The following is a 20891-nucleotide window of genomic DNA, read 5'->3' as shown; positions in this document are numbered from 1 at the left end:
ATCATAGGGAGTCATCGATGCTCCAATCCTTTGATCATAATGTCCTCTTTTGATAAGATCAAAACAATGACTTCAAAAGGAATACCAAGAAACCATGATGTCCTCTTGAAAGGCAATGTAAACTTCTTCAAATGTAAACCGCCATTTTCTACTCTCCATAAACTCAAATGTTTTACAAATTTATTATTGTATTGCTCAAGTTTTCAATACTTGGTACATATTTGAGAATTTTGTAAAATCAGTGAACCCTATCCAAGTGTTATCACCTTAATATAACGACATTTCAACAGAATATAGACCATTCAAAACAAACTCAGATACTCACGTAAGATAAAATTGGCACAAAAATCACAAAAAGAGCCCTCAATTTACACATCTGAACACCATTTCTTCTTTGAAAACCGTATGATAGAGACTGGGGGTGCTATGCTTGGTGTGCATAATTTTTTTATCGTAGATGCGATTGAATAACAATGGGCTAAATGTAACTGCATTGGGAATAGAGGGTGCCATGACCCCCAACTTCTACGCAAACCCCTCTCTACATGGTCCATATTGTTTTCTTTGTTATCAAAATATATGTTATTGGCTCCATACTTTAAACTTTTAATCTATTTACTGATATAGATTTTGACAACAAGATGTGTTTTTGAAGTCCAAATTCATTTTTTTTAAGGTCATAACTGTTAATATGTTCGTTTTGATTCCGTTTTGTTCGTCGAACAGTTTGCGCGCACAATCTTGACAACTCCCCTCCCCAACTGTATTAATTGACCAGTCAAAGAGGCATTTCTACAAATATCTTATGCGCGAAACCACTACTAAAGGGAAAACAACGAAATAGGAGAAGGAATCAGGTCAGTTTGTAGTAAAATAGAGATATGTAATGATTCCCCATTGCCGGTCTCAGATTTGCAAGATATTGTACACCACTTGCAAGTAACAAATACTGTTCGTAGAGGAATTAATTTCAAACTTCGAATATTGGGGGCTGGGGAAAGACACAGTTTAAGATTGAACTTACTAAGCACTTTTTTTTTGGCAACGGGAACATAGGCAGTGAGTATGGTTCATGGGTCAGTGCTGGGGAATGTCGATCGGCGGGTTAGTGTTCGCCGGATGTCGGCGCGTTAGGGTCTTTGTAATAGTCGGACATCGAAGGTTGGAGATGAAGATGGAAGGGAGTCAGAGGGAATGTGTATTGAAGCGGTTGGAGAGAATCAGAGAAATAGTTTGGGGGAGCCGTTTGTTTGCAGAAGACAAACATCTTTTGCGTTTACATGCCGCCGCTTCAGGTGGAGCGTTTCGCTAGGAGGAAACTGCCCGTGGGCCGCTGCTTTTCAATAGCGGGAAACTCTTATAGTTGCAAGTGCTAGGTTGTATTGTGTCGATTAGGAAAAGGTGCAGGACATGACTGGTATTAGTTGTAAGTGTTGGGGGTATTTGTGGAAAGTAAAAAGGAGGAAACACCTTCGTACATTTAAAAGAAATAGTATAGATTTCTATCGCTCTTGTCAAAATTAATGTTAGCAGTATTAAAAATTATTGTATTGTTTTAAACATTTATTTTTCTTGGCAAGAGGTGTTTAAAATTATGTCAACATTTATTTTTCTTAGCATTGTGTTAACATTTATTTATTGTGTTTAAAATTATTTTTCTTAGCAGATTCTGAGCTCAGCACTCATGGGCTCTCTTCGCTGAGGGTTGCCAGTATCCATCCTCGTACAAGATTTGTTTGATCTTTCCCAAGCCCCATCTCGATTGCGTTCCTCCGCAGCCGCGCCTTGGATGATGAAACCAATCGAACCTTGCATGTGGATGAAGTCCCACATCAATAACTTCCAATTGTTGTAGTTTCCTTCAGAAAACAATTTGGGTACTTTTCTCTCGGAGAACATGAAAAATCTGGCTTAGAGTACATGAAAAATATGCTTAGTTGAAGGAACCATTTTTCTTTCTATTCATGAACGTATTACACTGAGTAAAGTACTGATTCTTTATTTAATTTTGCGCCTTTTCCCTTTTCTAAAGACAATAATTGGTTCCGAAAATTTCAATACTTGCTTTGGAACGACAAGAAACTTTTTTCTCAACAATGCAAAAACTATGGCATCAATGACTTCAAAGCAATTAAGCCAATTCTGACAAGGATTGAGAGCGCGAACACATAGCAAGATTTGAGAGTGCGAGCGCTGATTATTTTGAAAGATTATGTGACTAAGCACAAACATGCCTATTAAAAAAATAAACAGCACAAACCTTATCACCAGTGCAAGCCAATTCTGAAAACTCCTCAAATCCATCTTTCAAAGATCATAAAATTCTAACAAATCGAAGAGAAAAATGTGATGGATTTCCTTTTGTCCTTGACCTTTCAAAGTGGAGTAATAGCTACCTCAGCTATTTTCCACATGAAGGACAATTTGAGAAACTTACACCAAATCAACCAACTGATGTTTACTCAGACGGCCAAGATTTGGGCACAAGCACCTCCAAGATTTGGTTTGATGGATTTAGCATACAAAGAAATCGTCTCTTCATAAGTTCAGAGTTTTTTAATTCCATTTTATGGGGCCCTTTTTTGGAAAATTGTCAAGGCACACGGGTTGCGTAGAAGTTGTTTCTAGACTCAATTAAATATTTTATCTATTCGTATTTGTTTCAAAGCTTTATTATATATGGCTCAAAGCTGAATAAACCGAGTGTATTGGATCAAATCGAATAAACTTAACTAGACCAACACCGAAGTTATTTGGTCTAGTCCAGTTTCGGTTACACGGTTTGAAAACTGTGTAAACCAATTTAGTGGTAAAATTAGTGCCAAATGGGACCAAATTAAACGAACAAAATTGAACTCCTTGATTTCGTTATCTCTTCCTCGCTTTCCATTTCCATCATGCATTTTATAAGGTCGTAAACTGATGTGCCCCACTAGGAACAATTATTGCCCAAATTTTTTGTCTCGCAGCGTTGTCCCACTTCTTTGGCTCAAGTCCCGCTCATATTTATTGACTTTTAATTTTAAGGAAGAAGAATACCAGTAGAGAGATCGATTTGTCATTAATAAGTGGGTCTCCTCCACTTGTGATTTGTGAATGTTTCTATGCCACTCATACGCACATCCTTGTTCTATCTATTGAACCCGGGGGCATGCTGTGCACTTGTGCACACAGCATGCGTGTTGTGCACAACACGAGAGCCGTTGAATCGTGCATTCGATAGCTCAAATCTCATCTCGACAATGAATGATTCTCTGTCGTTCACTGTGCTTATTCCCCAATGCATATCACAGCTCTAATATAGTTTCAAAAGTGGGCCTTGACTGCTGCTACCTTGTTTTGAACAAGTCGTAGGCACTCTCATTTACAGTTTATCGATGATTTTTTTCCCATCTATTTTAACTATTTGCCGTATTGAGATTTATGTTACTCAACCTTCCATCTGATACTTTGCTCGTGGTGATAGGAATTGTATGGCCCACATATGCATGCACTTTTAATTAGATAAGGAAGAAAAACATCTTCATATCAACTTTAATAGGAGACTTAGCCAAAAATTTCTCATATTTATATTTTTTGAGTTCAATGACAAACACTTTTTGCAATCAAACATAAGGACAAATGTGCCTAAAATCCTAAGGTATCCTATGAAAGTGCTTAAACCATTAAAACCTTATAATATGAAAGTGCACCCTAAAACCCTATGAAAATGCTTAAACATGTTTTGGCCTTATGGCTAAAAAACTTAAAAAGATTTTTTTTTTTTTGATCGGCGAATTTTTTTATTAAAACTCGACTCAAAATGTTGAAGGACCTCCACTGAAAACTATTTTGCTAGCGTCCTTTCCCTCAATGAAAACTATTTTACTGTTCTTATGGCTAATTTCTCAAACTTTAATTTGTATGAAATCTATAGTAGTAGTGTATCAAATGCCTCCATTTATATATCTCAAATTGGAAGACCTTTACGATTTTGTGTTTCCTTTTGGTGAACTTCCTTGATTTAGAATACAAGTAGAAACACTAGCTGCGTCAAGCAAAACTAGCAAATCTGCCGATAAAAAAAAAAAACCAGCAAATTTTCTTCAACCTGATTTAGAGCAATTCCAGAAAAGTAACTTTCAAGCGTTTTTTAACCACAAAAATAAATGAATTTAGTAATTTTTAGAAGATATTACAAATGATTAAAAGGATCGGAGACACAGCTTACAACGAAATAAAGCATCTCAACTATATGAATTAACATCCAAACTCACGACATCGTATGCCATGTCGTATCCTAAGATAGCAAAACCCATCAAGGATATAGGAATTAGCAAACCCCATCAAGCAAGGCATATCTTTCTTGGATTGATGAAGAAAGAAGCTTTCATAGAATAAACTGCTTTTGGTCAATAAATTTAAGTAGATTTTGAAGAGTTTTGGAAAATCTCATGTGCATGAGAAAAAAAAATGCTTAGATGAAGGAATCATTTAGTTTTTTGTTAATGAAACATACTACTTCGAGTATATATAGTATTGGTTTTTCATTTAATTCTGCCCCTTTTTTCTTTTCTAAAGACAAGAATTTGTTTCGAAAATTTCAGTACTTGTTTTGGGACGACAGAAACCTTTTCTCTCCACAAAGAAAAAATTGTGCTATCAATGATTTGAAATGTACTACTTTGAGTAAAGTATTGGCTCTTCATTTAATTCTACTCTTTTTTCTCTTCGTTTAATTCTACTCTTTTTTCTTTTGTAAAGACAAGAAGTTGTTCCGAAAATTTTAGTACTTGTCTTGAGATGAGAGAAACCTTTTTTTTTTTTCTCAATAACGCAAAAACTGTGTCATCAATAATTTCAAAGCAGGCCTCATCAAAATTGTCTATCTTAAAAGCAACGTTGTTTTGTTTCTTTGCATTGTGTAATGTGAGCGGAAAGTCACAATATTATTATTCTCTGCTTGGCAAAAGGGAAAGCCTCAGTATTGAAGTTGAACATCAACTATATATCTCAACACTAACTTAGTTCGTTGTCTGGGCCATTGAACTACTACTTCTTAGCCATAACACCGGATATTGCATTGAGGCTTGTCTAATTGAATCTTCAGGCAAGCCGAAACCTTAGGACTGCATTTTCCGCATGCACTACTAGATGCGCATTTTTTATTTCCGCGCAATTATTTTGGACTTTCAAATATTCAATCATAAGCCAATTTACCCCTACGCTTGGACTCGGATAATAATCCAACAGAACGTGTGTTGGCTTTTTCCTAGCCTAACCTTGATTTTTTAGTGGAGAGATCAACAGGGGAGGAAAGAGAGTAGGCTCTGGAAAGCAGAGGAATCACAGCAGCCGAAAAAATAAAAAAGGGGCAGCTCACTTGCCTTTCTCTCAATCCAAAAATGACTTTAAATATTAGGGGTTCCTTACACAAGAAACTTGGGCCTAACCCAATTAAGAGAGCCCAATTACAAAAGAAAAATAGAAAGCCCAAATACAAACATAATCTTTGGTCCAATTAAAATATAAGACAATAAAGCATTAATTTTAACAACATGAGAAGACCAGCACGTATATATGTGACTGGGTACAGCTCAGCACAGTTAGACTAACCAACAAACTAATTACCAAACTAACAGAGATACAGCTTAACTACCACTAATCAACTTGCTTAACCACTCTTAATGACTCTTGCTAACAGCACTATCCTTGATTGGGATGGTCGTAATATGAAAGAGTTGTGCCCAGATCTTTGAGTTGAGCTAGGACTTCCGAGTCGATGAATTAGATGTCTACTTTGTTTGAAAAAATAACAATGAGTGATCAGTCATCAGCAACGAAACGAGCTCATTAATGCCTATTAAAGGAAAAATGAAAATCTTAACTACGACTCCAACGGGATCGTTCATTCCGAGGGAAAACTCCCTAATTCCAGAAGCCCCTATATAGTGGAGTATCATCCACATTTTCCCCCCCCCAAAGTCGGCAACACCCAGGGCCGACTCGTAAGTTTTGGAGGCCGGAAGCGAACCTCTTGAATGAGACCACCATATAATTTCATATAAAAGTGGTCTACAAAGAGTCATAAAAAAAAAAAACCAATACAAAAGATTTACCATATTTCAAAATCCATCATTTGAAATTTATTTTTCTCGCAATTTTTGCTGCAAACTCACTCATTAAGTCTCCATAGTCAAGTTTCTTCTCCAATTCCTTCTCGATATACAGCATAGCCAATCCATTTAATCTTTCTTGAGACATAGTTGACCGAAGATAATTTTTGATCAATTTCAACTTTGAAAAGCTTCTTTCCCCCGATGCAACTATAACTGGTATAGTCCACAATTTGAGCCTATTTTGTGGCTATTAAATCTCAATTGGGCCTATTTTGTGTAAAGGAGGCTAGTGTAATGTTTTTTGGACCATATATACATACATATATATATAGGAATTCTAAAAATTTGGGAGCCCTCATTTTTAATTTTTTTCGGGGGCCAGAAGCGCCCGCTTCCCTCGCCTTGTCTATTAGCCGGCTTTGGCAACACCTAAACGATACCCAAACCCTCCAGGGTCTTGAGATACCATTTTTCCAGTTTGCAAACAAACGGACCGGGGGCGCTGATGTCACTCCTTCAGACTGGACTCCAGTTTGCCGACTGAAGGATTCTTCAGCCTTGGCCTCCGGCTCCTTTGCGGTAGCCTCCCCCGGGGCATCATTATCCTTTTCGGCACCAGGATCTTCGGTTGCGTTCTTTTGATACGAGGAGCACACAGATACCCAGAACATGGTTTACACCGAACACGCAATTCAAAACCTCCATCGATGATCGATCCCCAACACAATTAATACGGAAGAAATTCCTGTTTACTTGACATGGAAAGATTTTTCAGTGAAAGATCTCTCAAAATAGATTAGAGACCGGAAACCTAACACCACAATCTACGATAGCGATCAAGGGCATAACAATGTCATTATCGTCGTCGAAAGGGAAGAATGCATGCATGATCCTTGCCCAGAAGTTCGATGTGAACAGAATCGAGGATATTATACATAAAATGACGAAGATTAATGCCAGAAACCATTTTCCTAAGTTCCCTAGGCATTGTTACCAAGCAGGAGAAAAGAACAAGCAAGACTTACAACGTGCTAATGAGGGCGAAATAGCAAAAGATGCGCAAATGATAGCAATGAAAGAAATCCGAAATTGGGCTACAGTGGCGGTTTTTGGTTTTTCAAGAAACTTGAAGAGCCTTGGGAACAAAAGGTTCACGCGGGAATTTATAACGAACGAAGAGGTGTGCATGTCGGCTATTGCGTAAGTATTGAAACGTGAGCCGGCTTCTTATCGCATAATCGCATTTGTCGAGTCAAAAATCAAGCATCAACGGGAATTCGAATGGGCTCTCATAGACTTTTCCCAAAATCAGGTCACATGACTAGCTTGCAGCCTTATGTGTAAAACACGTCGAGCGTGTCTCAAGAAAGCAAACAAATTAACTACGACTCGAACGGGATTGTTCACTCCGGGAGATACCATTTTTTCTGGTTTACAAACAAATTAACGGAGGCACCTGACATCACTCCATCAGACTCGCCTCCAGTGTGCCGACTGAAGTATTCTTCAGCCTCCTCTGCTGTAGCCCCCATGGGGCCTAACTACCCTTTTCGGTACCAGGATCCTCGCCTGCGTCCTTTTCAAACGAGGAGCACACATAAGGGAGTAGCAGTGACAACTAACAAAGGGCACCCAGACCCAAGTTTACACCTATAACACGCGATTCAAAACCTCCATCCCCAACGTAATTAATACGGAAGAAATTCCCGTTTACTTGACGAGGGAGATTTTCTAGTGAAAGGTCTCTCAAAACAGATTAGAGACAGGGAAACCTAAAGCGAACGCACGAAGAGCAGAAAACTGCAAGCCACACGAAGAGCATTAATGTAATGATGAGAAATACCGATGCAATTAGTTGCGGAAAAGTCTTAAATCATTTATTGGCGAAGATTAGTTTTCTATCCCCCAGGTGGTAAGGACTGAAAGATGTACATACAAATCCAGTAGTAGATAATAAGCAAAGAAAGATTCCTACTCACTGAGGTACACAACATCAGAAAGCAACTCACATGTAGTGAAATAACATCAAATACCCACAAGTACGTTTCCAATATACTCCCAAATTTTGATATTTAACTTATCGGAGCACACGATCACTTTGCTTGCCGAAAATGCCTCCACCATATGTGGATCAGATCATCTCTATAAGGAGAGAAAACTGCAAAGCTCCGAACAAGGTGACAGGAACACTAGCCAATGCAACAACAAGGATAAGAATCCATGCCTTATTATCTCCAAACACGAGATACAATATAGCACAAAAGGCTATCATCGTGAATAAGATGGAGACAAACAGGGTTATGAGACCAGTAATTAACCTCTTGGGTAAGGTATGTAGAAAATCTTCCTCTGCACATCAAGAAGTCAAGATAAGCAAGAACATTAACACAGAAGTGATGGATGAGAATAGAGCCAGTGTGTCAGATATGCCAAAAATTACGAAGACTTTTTATTTCGAAAGTAACGGATGACCTTTAACACCTTCGTTCCCACCTGGTACTGTAACGGCAGCTGCAAAAACCATTGTGGCAATAAGGATAGCAACTCTGGTGCATGATGTGGCTGTATCTTTCATCCATCATTCAGCCTCCTTTACCAAACCTTGGTGTGTGTTAGAACTGTTATTCGTCTGGAACTGTTGTATCTTTCATCCATCGTTCAACTTCCTCTAGAATTGTTGTTCGTCTGGATCTAACCTCGTTCCCTTGAATCTAATCTGAACCACGAAGCATGACTAAAGACCACACTGGAGGAGCCCCGGAATGACCCTCCGGCGTGAGGATGAGAATAGTGTAGAGAGAGGAAAGCAAAGGACCAAGGTTTCAAAGGTAGGAGACGATGTACCTTTTAGGGCGACTATCCCTTGGTATTTATGGAGGATTCTTGGTTTGCTCTTCAAGTTTGTTTGTGCGTCTGACACGCGTTGGCTGACGTCACCCGTGACGTAACGGATAAGGCGGTTAGTGTGAGCTGTCATTGGAGACATGGCCGAGCCCAGTTGCCTAGCTCCGGGGTGAGCCGAGCTTCGAGGGAGCATCGTGGAAGACATGGTCGAGCCCAGTTGCTTAGCTCCGGGCCGGGCCGAGCTTCGAGGGAGCATCGTGGGTGACATGGCCGAGCTTAGTTGCCTAACCCTGAGCCGAGCTTCAAGGGAGCTTTGTGGGAGACATGGTGGAGCCTAGTTGCCAAGCTCCGGGCCGGGCCGAGCTTTGTGGGAGCATTGTGGGAGACATTGCCGAGCCTAGTGGATGAGCTCTCATGGGAGATATGACCGAGCCTCGTGGCCTAGCTCTAGGCCGAGCCGAGCCTCGTGGTTGAGCTCTCATGGGAGATATGGCCAAGCCTTGTCATCTAGCTCCGAGCCGAGCCGAGCCGAAGAGCCTCATCCTTAGTGTTGGTCGATCATATCTACCCACTCGTCTAGACGCCACTTGTGTCGAACCAAACATGACCAAACCTAGCAAACTCGGTCAATGCCTCGAGGAGTTTAACCCGGCCTTCCACCGAACTTAGCAACTGTGGCCGAACCAGAATATTTGGCCTACTACAATCACATTCCTTGCATCCAAGCTTCGTTAAACCGTTAATGGAGTTCATTTGATCCAAGTTTAGTTTCGTTTCATCTTTCTTTCCATTTTTCTAGCAATGGTCAGAAAATTTTAAGTCCTTAGCTCGCAGAGGCAACCAACGAACTATCAAGAAGCCTTACCCTTTAGGCCAAGCACAATCACTCGAAAGGAGTCAAATTTTGAGGCACAAAAGCCTTACTCGGACAACAATCCTGTCTTGGTACGCCCGCAATATTTACCAACTCGGTTTTGCACGTTTTTGTGAGAAACATTAATGTACCCAATTGGTAGATGAATTTAGGCACGTTATGAGAAGTACACCAAACACAACGAAAATAACATCAGAAAGTGGAATACAATAAGCCCACAACCATGTGTAGTACTAGAGGAAAGTACTCTTAAATCATTACTTGGCAGAGATTAGTTTTCTGACCTCCCAATTAGAAATCTACGAAGAGTGAACGACAATATGCGATCGCATGTGGTAAGTGTTGGGGTACACCCTCGTGTGGTGGGTGTGAGTGTAGGGGATCACTCCCCTTGTATAAAGAGTGCACTGTGTGCACTGAGTGTGTGTGTGCTGGAGACAGTGAGAGGGCCAGACGTGAGGGAGAGAGTAAAGAGTGAGCCGGTTTGTGGCTCCCCCGTCCGGGGGAGCGGTGCTCCTCGGAGATGCTCGGATACTCCGTCGGAGAGCCACAGGAGTGAGGGAGAGAGAGAGAGGAGTGGGGAAGCCGGATTGTGGCTATCCCGGTGAGGTTTTTCATACTTGTATATGTGATTTATACACAGTGGAGTTTTCCTCGGATATCTCTCGGATATCTCTCGTTTGTGCTTGGTTTATTTTCGTGCTTGTGCTTGGAGGTGTGAATCGGGGTCGGGGTCTCGACCCAACAGTGGTATCAAAGCCGGAGTTGCTGGTTCGGGGTCACCGGAGAAGCACGGACAGCCCGTTGGAAGGAAAGCACGGAGCATGGCCTAAGCTGGGTTCTCGGTTGAGCCGTCTGAAAACTCAATCGGACCAGTAAGGGTTGTGTACCTCACTGAGACGAGTCTACAGGAGGTGACGGGGTCGAGTTTCGTTACCGGATGAAGGCTCGGGAGCCATTCGATCGCAGTGGGCGGAGTCGGCGACGGGCAGAGAGGCTGTTTTGAAAAGCCCGAGGTCGTGGATGATCGAAGACGAGTTTTGAGCACTGGGTTGTGTTCACCTCGAGGAGACGATCACGGATTGGGGTAGCACGTCGCCGGAGGAGCTCGGAGGTGGCGGCAATGGCCGGTCGAAGGCGGCGGCGAGCGGCGGAGAGGCGGTTCAAGGGTGGTTCGTACCAGGAGTCGTCGGATGCGAGATTAGAGCACGGGGTTGTGTTCGTCTCGTCGAGACGAGCTCGGGAGTGGTCGGAAAATCACCGGGCGACGCCGGAGTGAGCCGCACGCGCGGCCAGAAGGAGCAGCGCGTCAGATTTGCGCGCGCGCGTGGATAGCGCACGCTGGCACGCGGAGAGCACACGCTGGCGTGTGGAGAGCGTGTGCCGGTCAACGCCACATGGGCGGTCAACGCTGACTAGGCGATGAGTCAGCGGCCCAGTCAGCATGCCACGTTATGGACACGTGGCAGTGCCACGTCAGCAGGAAAGGGTCCCAATTTTGGTGACACGTCATCGGTCAACTGTCCACGTCAGCCGGTCAACGCTGACGTGGCAGTCCAGTCAGTGGTACAGTGGCTGGTCAACGGTCAAACTGCCAGATTTGGTTTTTTGCGATTTCGGGGCCGTTCGGACTCCGTTTTTCGCGTATGAGTAGTCGATTTTGACTATCTCGACGTTCCGGACGCAATCGCACTCTTCGTTTTTGGATCGGGTGCTTCTAGGCCGGTGCGAGTGCTTAGTGGAGCAGAAAACGCGAGTTTGGGGGCGGTTTGGGTTGCGCGGAGGCTTGGCTTGTAAGCAAGGATACATTACATTCGAGCGGGTTTGTTCGTCTGGTAATGACACAGGCGCTTACGGTTTGTTGCAGCAAGGACAGTCGGTGATAATCTGTTACGGAGCTGGTAGGCAAGGATACATTACATTCGGGCTGGGTTGCTCGTCTGGTAATGACACAGGCGCTTATTGGAGTGATAGATCGATTCCGATGGAGATCCAGGATGCTGGGGAAAGCCGGGAATGGAACGAGAATGGACGAGTGGCAGGGAGAAGACCCGGGGAGAGCTGACGGGAGTGCAGGGAGCTGACGGAAAGTGGCAGAAAGACGATTGACGGAGCAGACTTGCGGAGATCGGAGGTTGATCGGGGCAAACATGCGCGAAGCTAGTGAGCAAGGATACACTCGGGTTGGTAGTGACACAGGCGCTCACTAGTGCATCGGTTTGCGGAGATGATTGACAGTGATCGGAGGCAGTCTGGTTCAATCAGGTTCGAAGTCCTATTATCCGGAGATGCAGTTTGTGATTCGGGCTGCAGGATGAGCTGATCGGATGTGACTTCCGATCTAATGGATGACGGGCAACCGATACGGGCTTGTGGAGCGTACAAGCAGATGGAGCTGATGCTTGGTACGGAACAAGCAGTATGGGTTTATCGACAATGAACAGGATGAGCAGCAGTTGCAGACGCACATGGGATAGGCACGAAGTACGAGGAGTCGCGACCTGATACGTACGGATGTGTGTGCCAGGATACGAATCAGGATGTGTGCGGGATACCGGCTGGGTGATGATTGCTACTGCTTGCGGGGGTGTTCGTTGGAGCTCCGGACAGGGGGATTGAGATGGAGACGCGACGACGCATCGCAGGATTCTCTTCCTTCTGGGATTTGGTGACTGGATCCTCTCCAGGATATGTGGCCACATGAGTTGGAGAGATGGAGTCACGGATTGTGTCCGGTGATTGGGCACGGTGCGTTCGGGGTTCAGCCGCGGAAGATCTGGTCTTGCAAGGAGACACTCGGTCAGTTGGTAGATACACTTCCGGTGTGGGGGTGGTGAAACTTCTGATGGCTAGCAGTGACACAGGCGCTTGACTAGAGGGGCAGAACAGAATTGATGGACGCGGATTACAGCATCCAGGGGGTGATGCGGGCGCTCAGGCAGCAGAGGAGCGCGGATAGAAATGGACTTTGCTGCGGACATCTCGGGATTGAGATGTGGAGCATCCGGGTTTGGATGCGGAGCACTCGGTTGAGGGGGTGCGGTGTATCGGCGGTGTTGCCGATATGAGCCACGGATATCTAGCTGGGTTGTTTTAGCCTCCTCGCAGGTGATGTGTGAAATTATCTGGCGAGTGGAGCCTCTGGTGTGAGCAGGGGATAGCTGTGGTGCTAGAGTGGCGGATTGCAGCCGGACAGCGCTGCGGATTCAGCGATTACCCCACTCGGGTGTAGGGGGTGATTGTTGGGGTACACCCTCGTGTGGTGGGTGTGAGTGTAGGGGATCACTCCCCTTGTATAAAGAGTGCACTGTGTGCACTGAGTGTGTGTGTGCTGGAGACAGTGAGAGGGCCAGACGTGAGGGAGAGAGTAAAGAGTGAGCCGGTTTGTGGCTCCCCCGTCCGGGGGAGCGGTGCTCCTCGGAGATGCTCGGATACTCCGTCGGAGAGCCACAGGAGTGAGGGAGAGAGAGAGAGGAGTGGGGAAGCCGGATTGTGGCTATCCCGGTGAGGTTTTTCATACTTGTATATGTGATTTATACACAGTGGAGTTTTCCTCGGATATCTCTCGGATATCTCTCGTTTGTGCTTGGTTTATTTTCGTGCTTGTGCTTGGAGGTGTGAATCGGGGTCGGGGTCTCGACCCAACAGTAAGGACTGAGATATACATATAAATCAAGCGCGCAGATAATAAGCCAAGAAAGATTCCTGCTCAATGAGGTACAGAAAATCAGAAAGCAACTCATACATACATGGTGAAATAATGTCAAATACCATCAAATACGGTTGCAATTCTCCCAAATTTTAAAGTTTAACCTATCGGAGCACACGATCACTTTGCTTGCCGAAAATGCCTCGACCGTATGTGGATTGGAACATCTCTACAAGAAGAGGAAACTGCCAAGCTCCGAACAAGGTGATTGGAATACTAGTCACTGCGACAACAGGGATAAGAATCCATGCCTTATTATCTCCAAACACGAGATACAATATGGTACCAAAGGCTACCATCATGGATAAGATGGAGACAAATAGGGTTATGAGACCAATAATTAACCTTTTGGGCAAGGTATATAGGAAATCTTCCTCTGCGTAACGAGAAGTCAGGATAAGCAAGAACATTAACACAGAAGTGATAGATGAGAATAGAGCTAGTGCGTTAGATATGCCAAAAACTATGAAGGCTTTTTGTTTTGAAAGTATCGGCTGGCCGTTATGATCATCGTTTCCACCTGGTACTGTAACAGCAGCTGCAAAAACCATAGTGGCTATAAGGGCAGCAACTATGGTGCATGATGTGGCTGTATCTTTCATCCATCGCTCTGCCTCCTTTACCAAACCTTGGTGTGTGTCAGAAAATACTTCTTCAGGTGTCATTCCATCGATATTCCTTCTTTCTTTCTCACCAGGTGGTGCAAAATTTTGCACTTCCTGTATCAATCAGGTGATTTGGAATGAGAAACAAAAGTTTCTACTTTTTAAATGAGATAAACAATCAAGGACTTGTAGCTAGCGTACATATATTCTAGAGGATGACCTAGGACAAAAAAGTTGTGAAAGGGTGGTGGTTAATATTTTTTGTGCTTGCTAGATTGTTTTACGACGATGGTTAACTCAGCTCAGCTGATCTTGATCGAGGTACGCCCAATCAAAAAATGGCTGAGCTAATGCCTTAACCTAAATGTAATTTATATTTGATTGTTTCTACTGCTTTGGCCTCTGGGTGTTTGAAGGGGCTAAATGTCGTCGTTCACCTTTTACTATGTTACGGGTGGGATCGATGAAGGGTTTTGTTCCCATGCCTATACGCTGTTGGCAAGTTGTATCAAAATAGACAACAGGGAGAATATATAGAACCAAAGTAGAATGATAAGGTTAAATGGTCAAATTCCAGAGAAAATTCCACTCTATATAAATCACATACATGAAGTTACGAAAAAACTTTGCGGGAGCCAAACCCCGCTCAATCACCGGGAGCCACACCAGCTCCCAACCGCTCGACCTCACCCTTCCCTCACATCTGTGCTACACCACAGTCCCACAACTTGCACAAACAAGCTATTTCGAGCATCTCCAACGGCCTCGCGTAAGCTCCGGCGAGGTTAAAAAGGCGAGCCGATCTGCCACTTTCTGGTTTCCAGCAGCCTCGTCGGAGGCTGGCCATTTTATCCCCTCCCTTGAAGACCTTGCCACGCCCAGCGCGATACAACACCTCGCCACACCCTCACTAGCTTCTCCTCTCCGACGATCGTTTACTCCGACCAGTCACTCCGAAGACTCAGATATTGTATACTCCGGCCATTTACTCCGACGATTGAGATCTCGTTTACTCCGGCGAGTTATTCCGCCGTATATGTACTGAGTTTACTCCGGTGAGAGCTCGTTTACTCCGTTTTGGTATGGAGAGGTCACTGTCAAACTAGGGTTCAGTTTACTCCGTGTGGGACTCCGGCGAGATTTCTTTTAGGTTTTGGGACTCCGGTGAGATCTTGTTTTGGGTTTTGGCCGGGACTCCGACCAAATTTGATTTACTTGGTTTGGGACTCCGGCGAAGTTCAGTGAACAGATTCCGGCGAAGTTCAGTGGTCAGATGACTCAGATCTGGTTTTGATATGCAATATGTTTAAGGCTGTTGGGTAGGCTGTTTAGAATTATAGTGACGTTATTGGAGATGCTCTTATACGGGAAAACTAAGGGGGGCGCATTAATTAGCCGGCTCATTTATTTGCCGGCACAGTCCATTAATTGGCCGGCGACAATAAATGCAGCCAACTCTCAACCGCCCACTTGGGGTGAAACCAAATGTGGGGTAATCATTGAATTCGTTCAGCTTCTCTAGCAAAGCAAATATCACTTCAAGTCCATGTTCAAGGCACTCGCACACCGGAGTACTCCATCAGATTGAATGTCTCCTTGCTTGACTAGTTTTTATTTAGCTGAACCCGCAGCGCTATCACCCTGCAATCTCGCCACTCTAGCATCTTTTATGTACAAGAGCACCAACATAGCTAGTCAGCTACCCTCTGCTCACACCAGAGACTCCATTCACTATATGGTCTCACACACCAATTGAGAAGAGGCCGACTTCCGTCTCTGTTGACACACCACATTCCTCGATGTGCTACGTTGTACCTCCAAACCGAGATACACAACTCGCGAATCCGGGACGTCTTTATCACTGCTAGATCTCAATGGCCCATGCTAATATGCCGCGCCCCCTGACCGAGTGCCCACATCCAAAACTGGATGCTCCAACACCGTCATTCTCGAGAATAATATCTGCATCCCCTAGAAACAGTGTTTGCAATTCTTAAAGATGGGGACACGGACATGACATGGAACACAATTTTAAAAAAATAAAAATTTCTTCTAGTTATGAAAATTAACCTACATTATGACCACTAAATATCTATGCTTAGAGTATCTCCAATCCAACACCCTTCAAATCTCTATTTGTGAGGATCAAATTAATCTATTTTATTTGAAAAGTAGATTTAGAGGATTGTACTATTTATCTCAACTCCAACCCAACACTCTATTTTTCAACTCCAACACATATTTGGAGGAGATTCTCTATTTTTTCCTTCATTCTCTATATTTAGAGGATCAAAATTCATCCTCCCAAATGGAGGAGAGTTTTAGAGGATGGGTTGGAGAATGTTTTTCCTCCAAAATGAAGAAATGGAGTATGGGTTGGAGATGCTTTTATACATATACAATTATACACATGTTTTATATTCAGTTTTGGCCTAGAACTTTTGAAGTTGCAAAAAGTTTAGCCTGAAAATGCTTTTAAAAAGTGTAAAAAAAAAAAATCGGCTTATTTACCTTTTTATCCCCAAAGTATTAGCAATTGGCCAATTTCATCCCCAATCTAAATATTTGTCCAATTTTGTACCCAATTGAAACATTCGTCCATTTTTGTCCCCAGTGTTTAAAATGTGTGTTGATTTGGTTCCAACTCCTAATGTCGTCCCTCTTATCCGTTAAAAGGTAAATATGCCAAAAAAAAAAAAAAAAATTCACCTTCAAGTTTTTTTTGGCCAATATTGCATACATCAGCGGGAAATTAACGAGGTATTAGTATGCTAATCAAATAGGGAGTCTAGAAGCCGTACATGTCGAATAGATCATGTTGTGTTTAAAGCACAGTAGGCCACCTAAATCCCCCCCCTTAGTTAAAGCTATTATATTTGAGTACAGTGCTACAAAATAAATAACCAACCAGCGTTCACAAATTAGCCCAATAAGTTCAGAACAGAAAGACGTAAAAAGAAAGCGGACCATTGTATGCAATTGCTCTTTTCTCACCGATTTAATTTTCACCATATACATGGCACGATATGATGCACTCATAAGATTTTCATTCAAGTATACTTAAAGCAAATATGAAAACAATCACAAGCATCCATCCAACTAAGCGGCCTTGCTATAAAACAAAAAACAGTATTCTGTCCATCTCATTTTGTTTGTTTGCTTCATAGTATAAGAAACCGTGCCATTTTAAACTCCAAAAATAAAGGTCTTGTTCGTTTCACATTTTAATTTTGTTTTAGTTTTATTTTTTAATCATTACTCCATTTCTCTCTCCAATCACTATCCTATTTTTACAATTATTACTTTCATTTTTTTTCTCTCTACTTATTTCCCCTCTTTCCAATCATTAACTTATTTCTCTCTTCACCCACTACCAAAACTAAGTACCCAAACCTACCAAACGAACAAAGCCAAATTACTTCCCGAAATAATTTTTTAAATTTATTTGCACCATTCAAATTAAAAGATCTAAATGAATATTTTAAATGGTGCCAAAAAATTCAAAAATATTCTTGGAAGAACCTTATTTTTTGTGGTCAAAATAAAACGCAAAAAAATTGGGACGGATGGAGTATAAAAGTTCGGTGTCAAAAAAACATTTGTCAAGTACTGTTTCTCTATTGATTTCCGTTACATGGTGAAGGGGAAAACTGACCTTAAACCATTGCACTTCTCGCTGCATCTGCAAAGCTGCACCAGCAACACTAGCTTTGAGATTGATTTGTTGCTCATGTCTCAGACGTGCAGCCAAATGCAGACAATTGTTCAACAAATTGTCCCTTCCAGACATATATCTCCAACCACCACCAATTTGATATATGAGGTTGAACACACGTTCACGACGATACAAAATTGCATATTTGAGGATGTTTAGGTTGTCTAGATCCGTAAAATATATCGCCGAAGGGTATGACAATACAATCTCTTCAATAATTTCAGGTATCCCAACACGTGCCGCTTTGCGCAATGTTGGCTTAAATATCCTTTCCACCTTTGAGAGACTTGATTTTGCGACTTCCTTGCAGAGGAATTTGACAAGCTCTAGTGCATGATGTTGTCTCTCTTTTCTTTCTCGGATGCGTTTGACATGTGGCACTGTAAAATGAACTTCTTTTTGAGAATGCAATAACATACTTTGAATGAATACTAGTCTATAACATGCATTAACATTTATGTTAAATGGTATTCCCTCCGTCCCCTTTTTAGAGTCCAGTATTCTATTTTAGGTTGTCCCTTAATAAGTATCTATTTTGTAAAGTTAGTGAATAAAAGTTGGTACATTTTCTATTTTGCCCCTAAATTTCATTTTGAAAAGTTAGTGAGTAAAAATATAACAATGATATCTCCATAGAGAATAAGTAGAGAAAGTGGAGATAAAAATTAATGTGAAAGGTGTAATGATGATGTCTCCTTAATAAGTTAGAGTTACGAAGCTGAACATTTAAAAATGAACAGAAGGAGCTAGTACATATATTCACAATACCAATCCCCAAGAGCCTCACGAATCCTTCGGATTGGCACAACGGCAAAGGGCCCACATCGGAAGTTTGGGTAGTGTGTGTTTAAATGGTCCATTATGTCTCTTTCTAGTCAGCAATTGCTTAAGTAAGTTAGTATGTAAAATTACTCTCTTGCTTTCATCCAAAATACTTACCAAGTTTTTCTGCGACTTCCCAAATCATAAAATGCAATCTTTGCCTCACTGCACAATAAAAAGTACACAATTTATTAAGTGTTCACATCTAACAGAAATAAAATATTTACTTTAAATGCAATGGGAAGAATACCTTGTTGGTACTCATCACCTAGTCTCTACTGAATACGAGTTGATAAAATGGAATACAGTTATAGCTATCAGTACTATGTATACTGTATATGAATGAGGAGTTTTTGGTGTTCATAGGAGTACACGTACTAGTGCTAATACACACCCCAGAGTTGTTTTGAATTCGTAACTGTGAGATAAGAATTCAAAATATATAATACAAATTGCTACAAAAGCAAGTCCGGCTTCAAAAGCTTTTCGAAGTCATCAAAATCGATGAAAGAAAGTTGCTAGAAAAGCATCAAAGTTCATCATATAATAGTTACATTACTATAAAAATAGATAAAGATCTCGGTTATTTGGTGTGATCTTTAACTTTTAATCTCGCATTCTGATGAGCACTAGAAAAGCATCAAAGTTGACTAGTCCCGTTTTATGTTGCTTTAACTTATGTTTATTTGTCTTTTATAGTGATTTTGCACGTAAGGTATTTCTTTTAGCTTTTCAGATAATTCGCAAGAAAAAGGCGTGTTTTGATGCTAATAACAACCCTTGAGGGTATCCGGGTGGCTGAGGCCATGTGGAACGCAGCCATCAAGGCTTGGGAACAAAGAATCAAAGGGCCGGAGAGTGCCCGGAGCTGTTGGAGGCTAAGACGGGGCACTAAGAACTTAAGCTGCCCAGTAACCTGCTCAGTATCGATACAAAGATTTGTGTATCGATACCATAGCTAAACAGAGAACAAGGAAATTGCCAGGCTTCAGCGTATCGATACCCCAGTCTTGCATATCGATACCAGTTCACTCCAGGGAAAAGAGGAGGTCAGCCAAAACTGCTCAGTATACAAAAGTTGTTGTATCGATACGAAAGACTTACCGACATGCTTTTTGACAAATTTTAACTTTTCATAAGTGGCAAGTTTCTACTTTTGGACGTTTTTGGGATATTTTGGATGAGAGAGAGAGAGAATAACACTTGTATAAATATCACTCTCTCTCCCTCCTTTACCTCTCTCTAGTCTTTCTTACTTTAAGTCTTTTTCTTTCAAGAAGCTTTGCTTGGGTGTTAACTTCTTGATATGTCGTTTAGTCAAGCGGTCTTAGCACGCGGCATGCCTAGAGCTCATGGCCTTCTACGTGTTTGATTCATTAGTAAAACAAGTTGGTTTGATTCCGATAAATCACATCTTTCGATAAACGTAATCTTTTAAAGCTACATCTTTCGAGTATGAGCACACGGTCGTGACTCTCACTTGAGTTATATTTGAGAATCGATAATGGCCTTAGTCACGGGATGGATGATCCCTGGACTTGCCGTTTTAAGTTAATCAAACTCTTTTCTAGTCTTTTTGCCTTAGTATTTCCACTTTCATATCAAAACCAACAGTTGGCCGTCTTAAACGCTGATATATCCTTACATAAAACCTACAATCCGAAGAAGCAATCTCTAATTTCCTGTGGGTATGATCCCGGACTTCCGGATATTATGCTTTCAACGATATAACCCTACGTTTGGAGTTTTCAATCTATTTAAGAGGTTAGGTTGCTGTGAAGCACATTCAAAACCGTAGTCTATCAAGATGTAACTAAAAGTCCATATCTTTTAACCATAGGATAAAAATCGTGATTAAAACTGTGACTAAAAAGTAAAAATTGTGATTAAAAATGACAAAATCGTGATCTTTAACAGCTTAACATTTCAGTTTTATCATAAAACCGTGGTTGTTTAGAGATAAATAATCTCAGTTTTTGAGAAAATTGAGTTTGAAAGTGACATAAATTGTTGTTGTTTAGAGAGAAAAACAATCTTAGTTTTTGGAAAACCAAGGTTAAAAGTGGTGTGTTTTTTCCTAAGGGAAAAAAATGCCTTACTAATTTCTTTTGTGGGGTTTTGAACCAAAATTTGCTAAGTTTTGCATAGAATCTTCAACCAATTGCACCACACACACTTTTCAATATATAATTAAAATATTTAATATATAACATATGCGTTTAAC

General features: G+C 41.9%; 1 protein-coding gene across 3 annotated transcripts in view; it reads right to left on the bottom strand.

The window, feature by feature from the left end:
- Positions 1–20891, bottom strand: part of LOC131319263 (uncharacterized) — a 50379-nt gene that overhangs the window by 20311 nt on the left and 9177 nt on the right. For 2 of the 3 annotated variants that reach the window (XM_058349441.1, XM_058349444.1), the window contains exons 5-7: positions 18785–18832; positions 17786–18225; positions 13504–14244 (exon numbers count right to left, since the gene is read on the bottom strand). In XM_058349441.1, coding sequence (XP_058205424.1) covers positions 13630–14244; positions 17786–18225; positions 18785–18832 — 1103 coding nt within the window. In that variant the 3' untranslated portion in view covers positions 13504–13629. Of the gene's footprint in view, positions 1–13503; positions 14245–17785; positions 18226–18784; positions 18833–20891 lie in introns of those variants that run through there. The other variant, XM_058349442.1, reaches the window with a different exon arrangement.

This window comes from Rhododendron vialii, chromosome 3a, assembly GCF_030253575.1.
Source record: "Rhododendron vialii isolate Sample 1 chromosome 3a, ASM3025357v1".
Classification (NCBI taxonomy): Eukaryota; Viridiplantae; Streptophyta; class Magnoliopsida; order Ericales; family Ericaceae; genus Rhododendron; species Rhododendron vialii.
The sequence above is the reverse complement of the archived record's forward strand: the minus strand, read 5'-3'. Positions and strand labels throughout refer to the sequence as shown.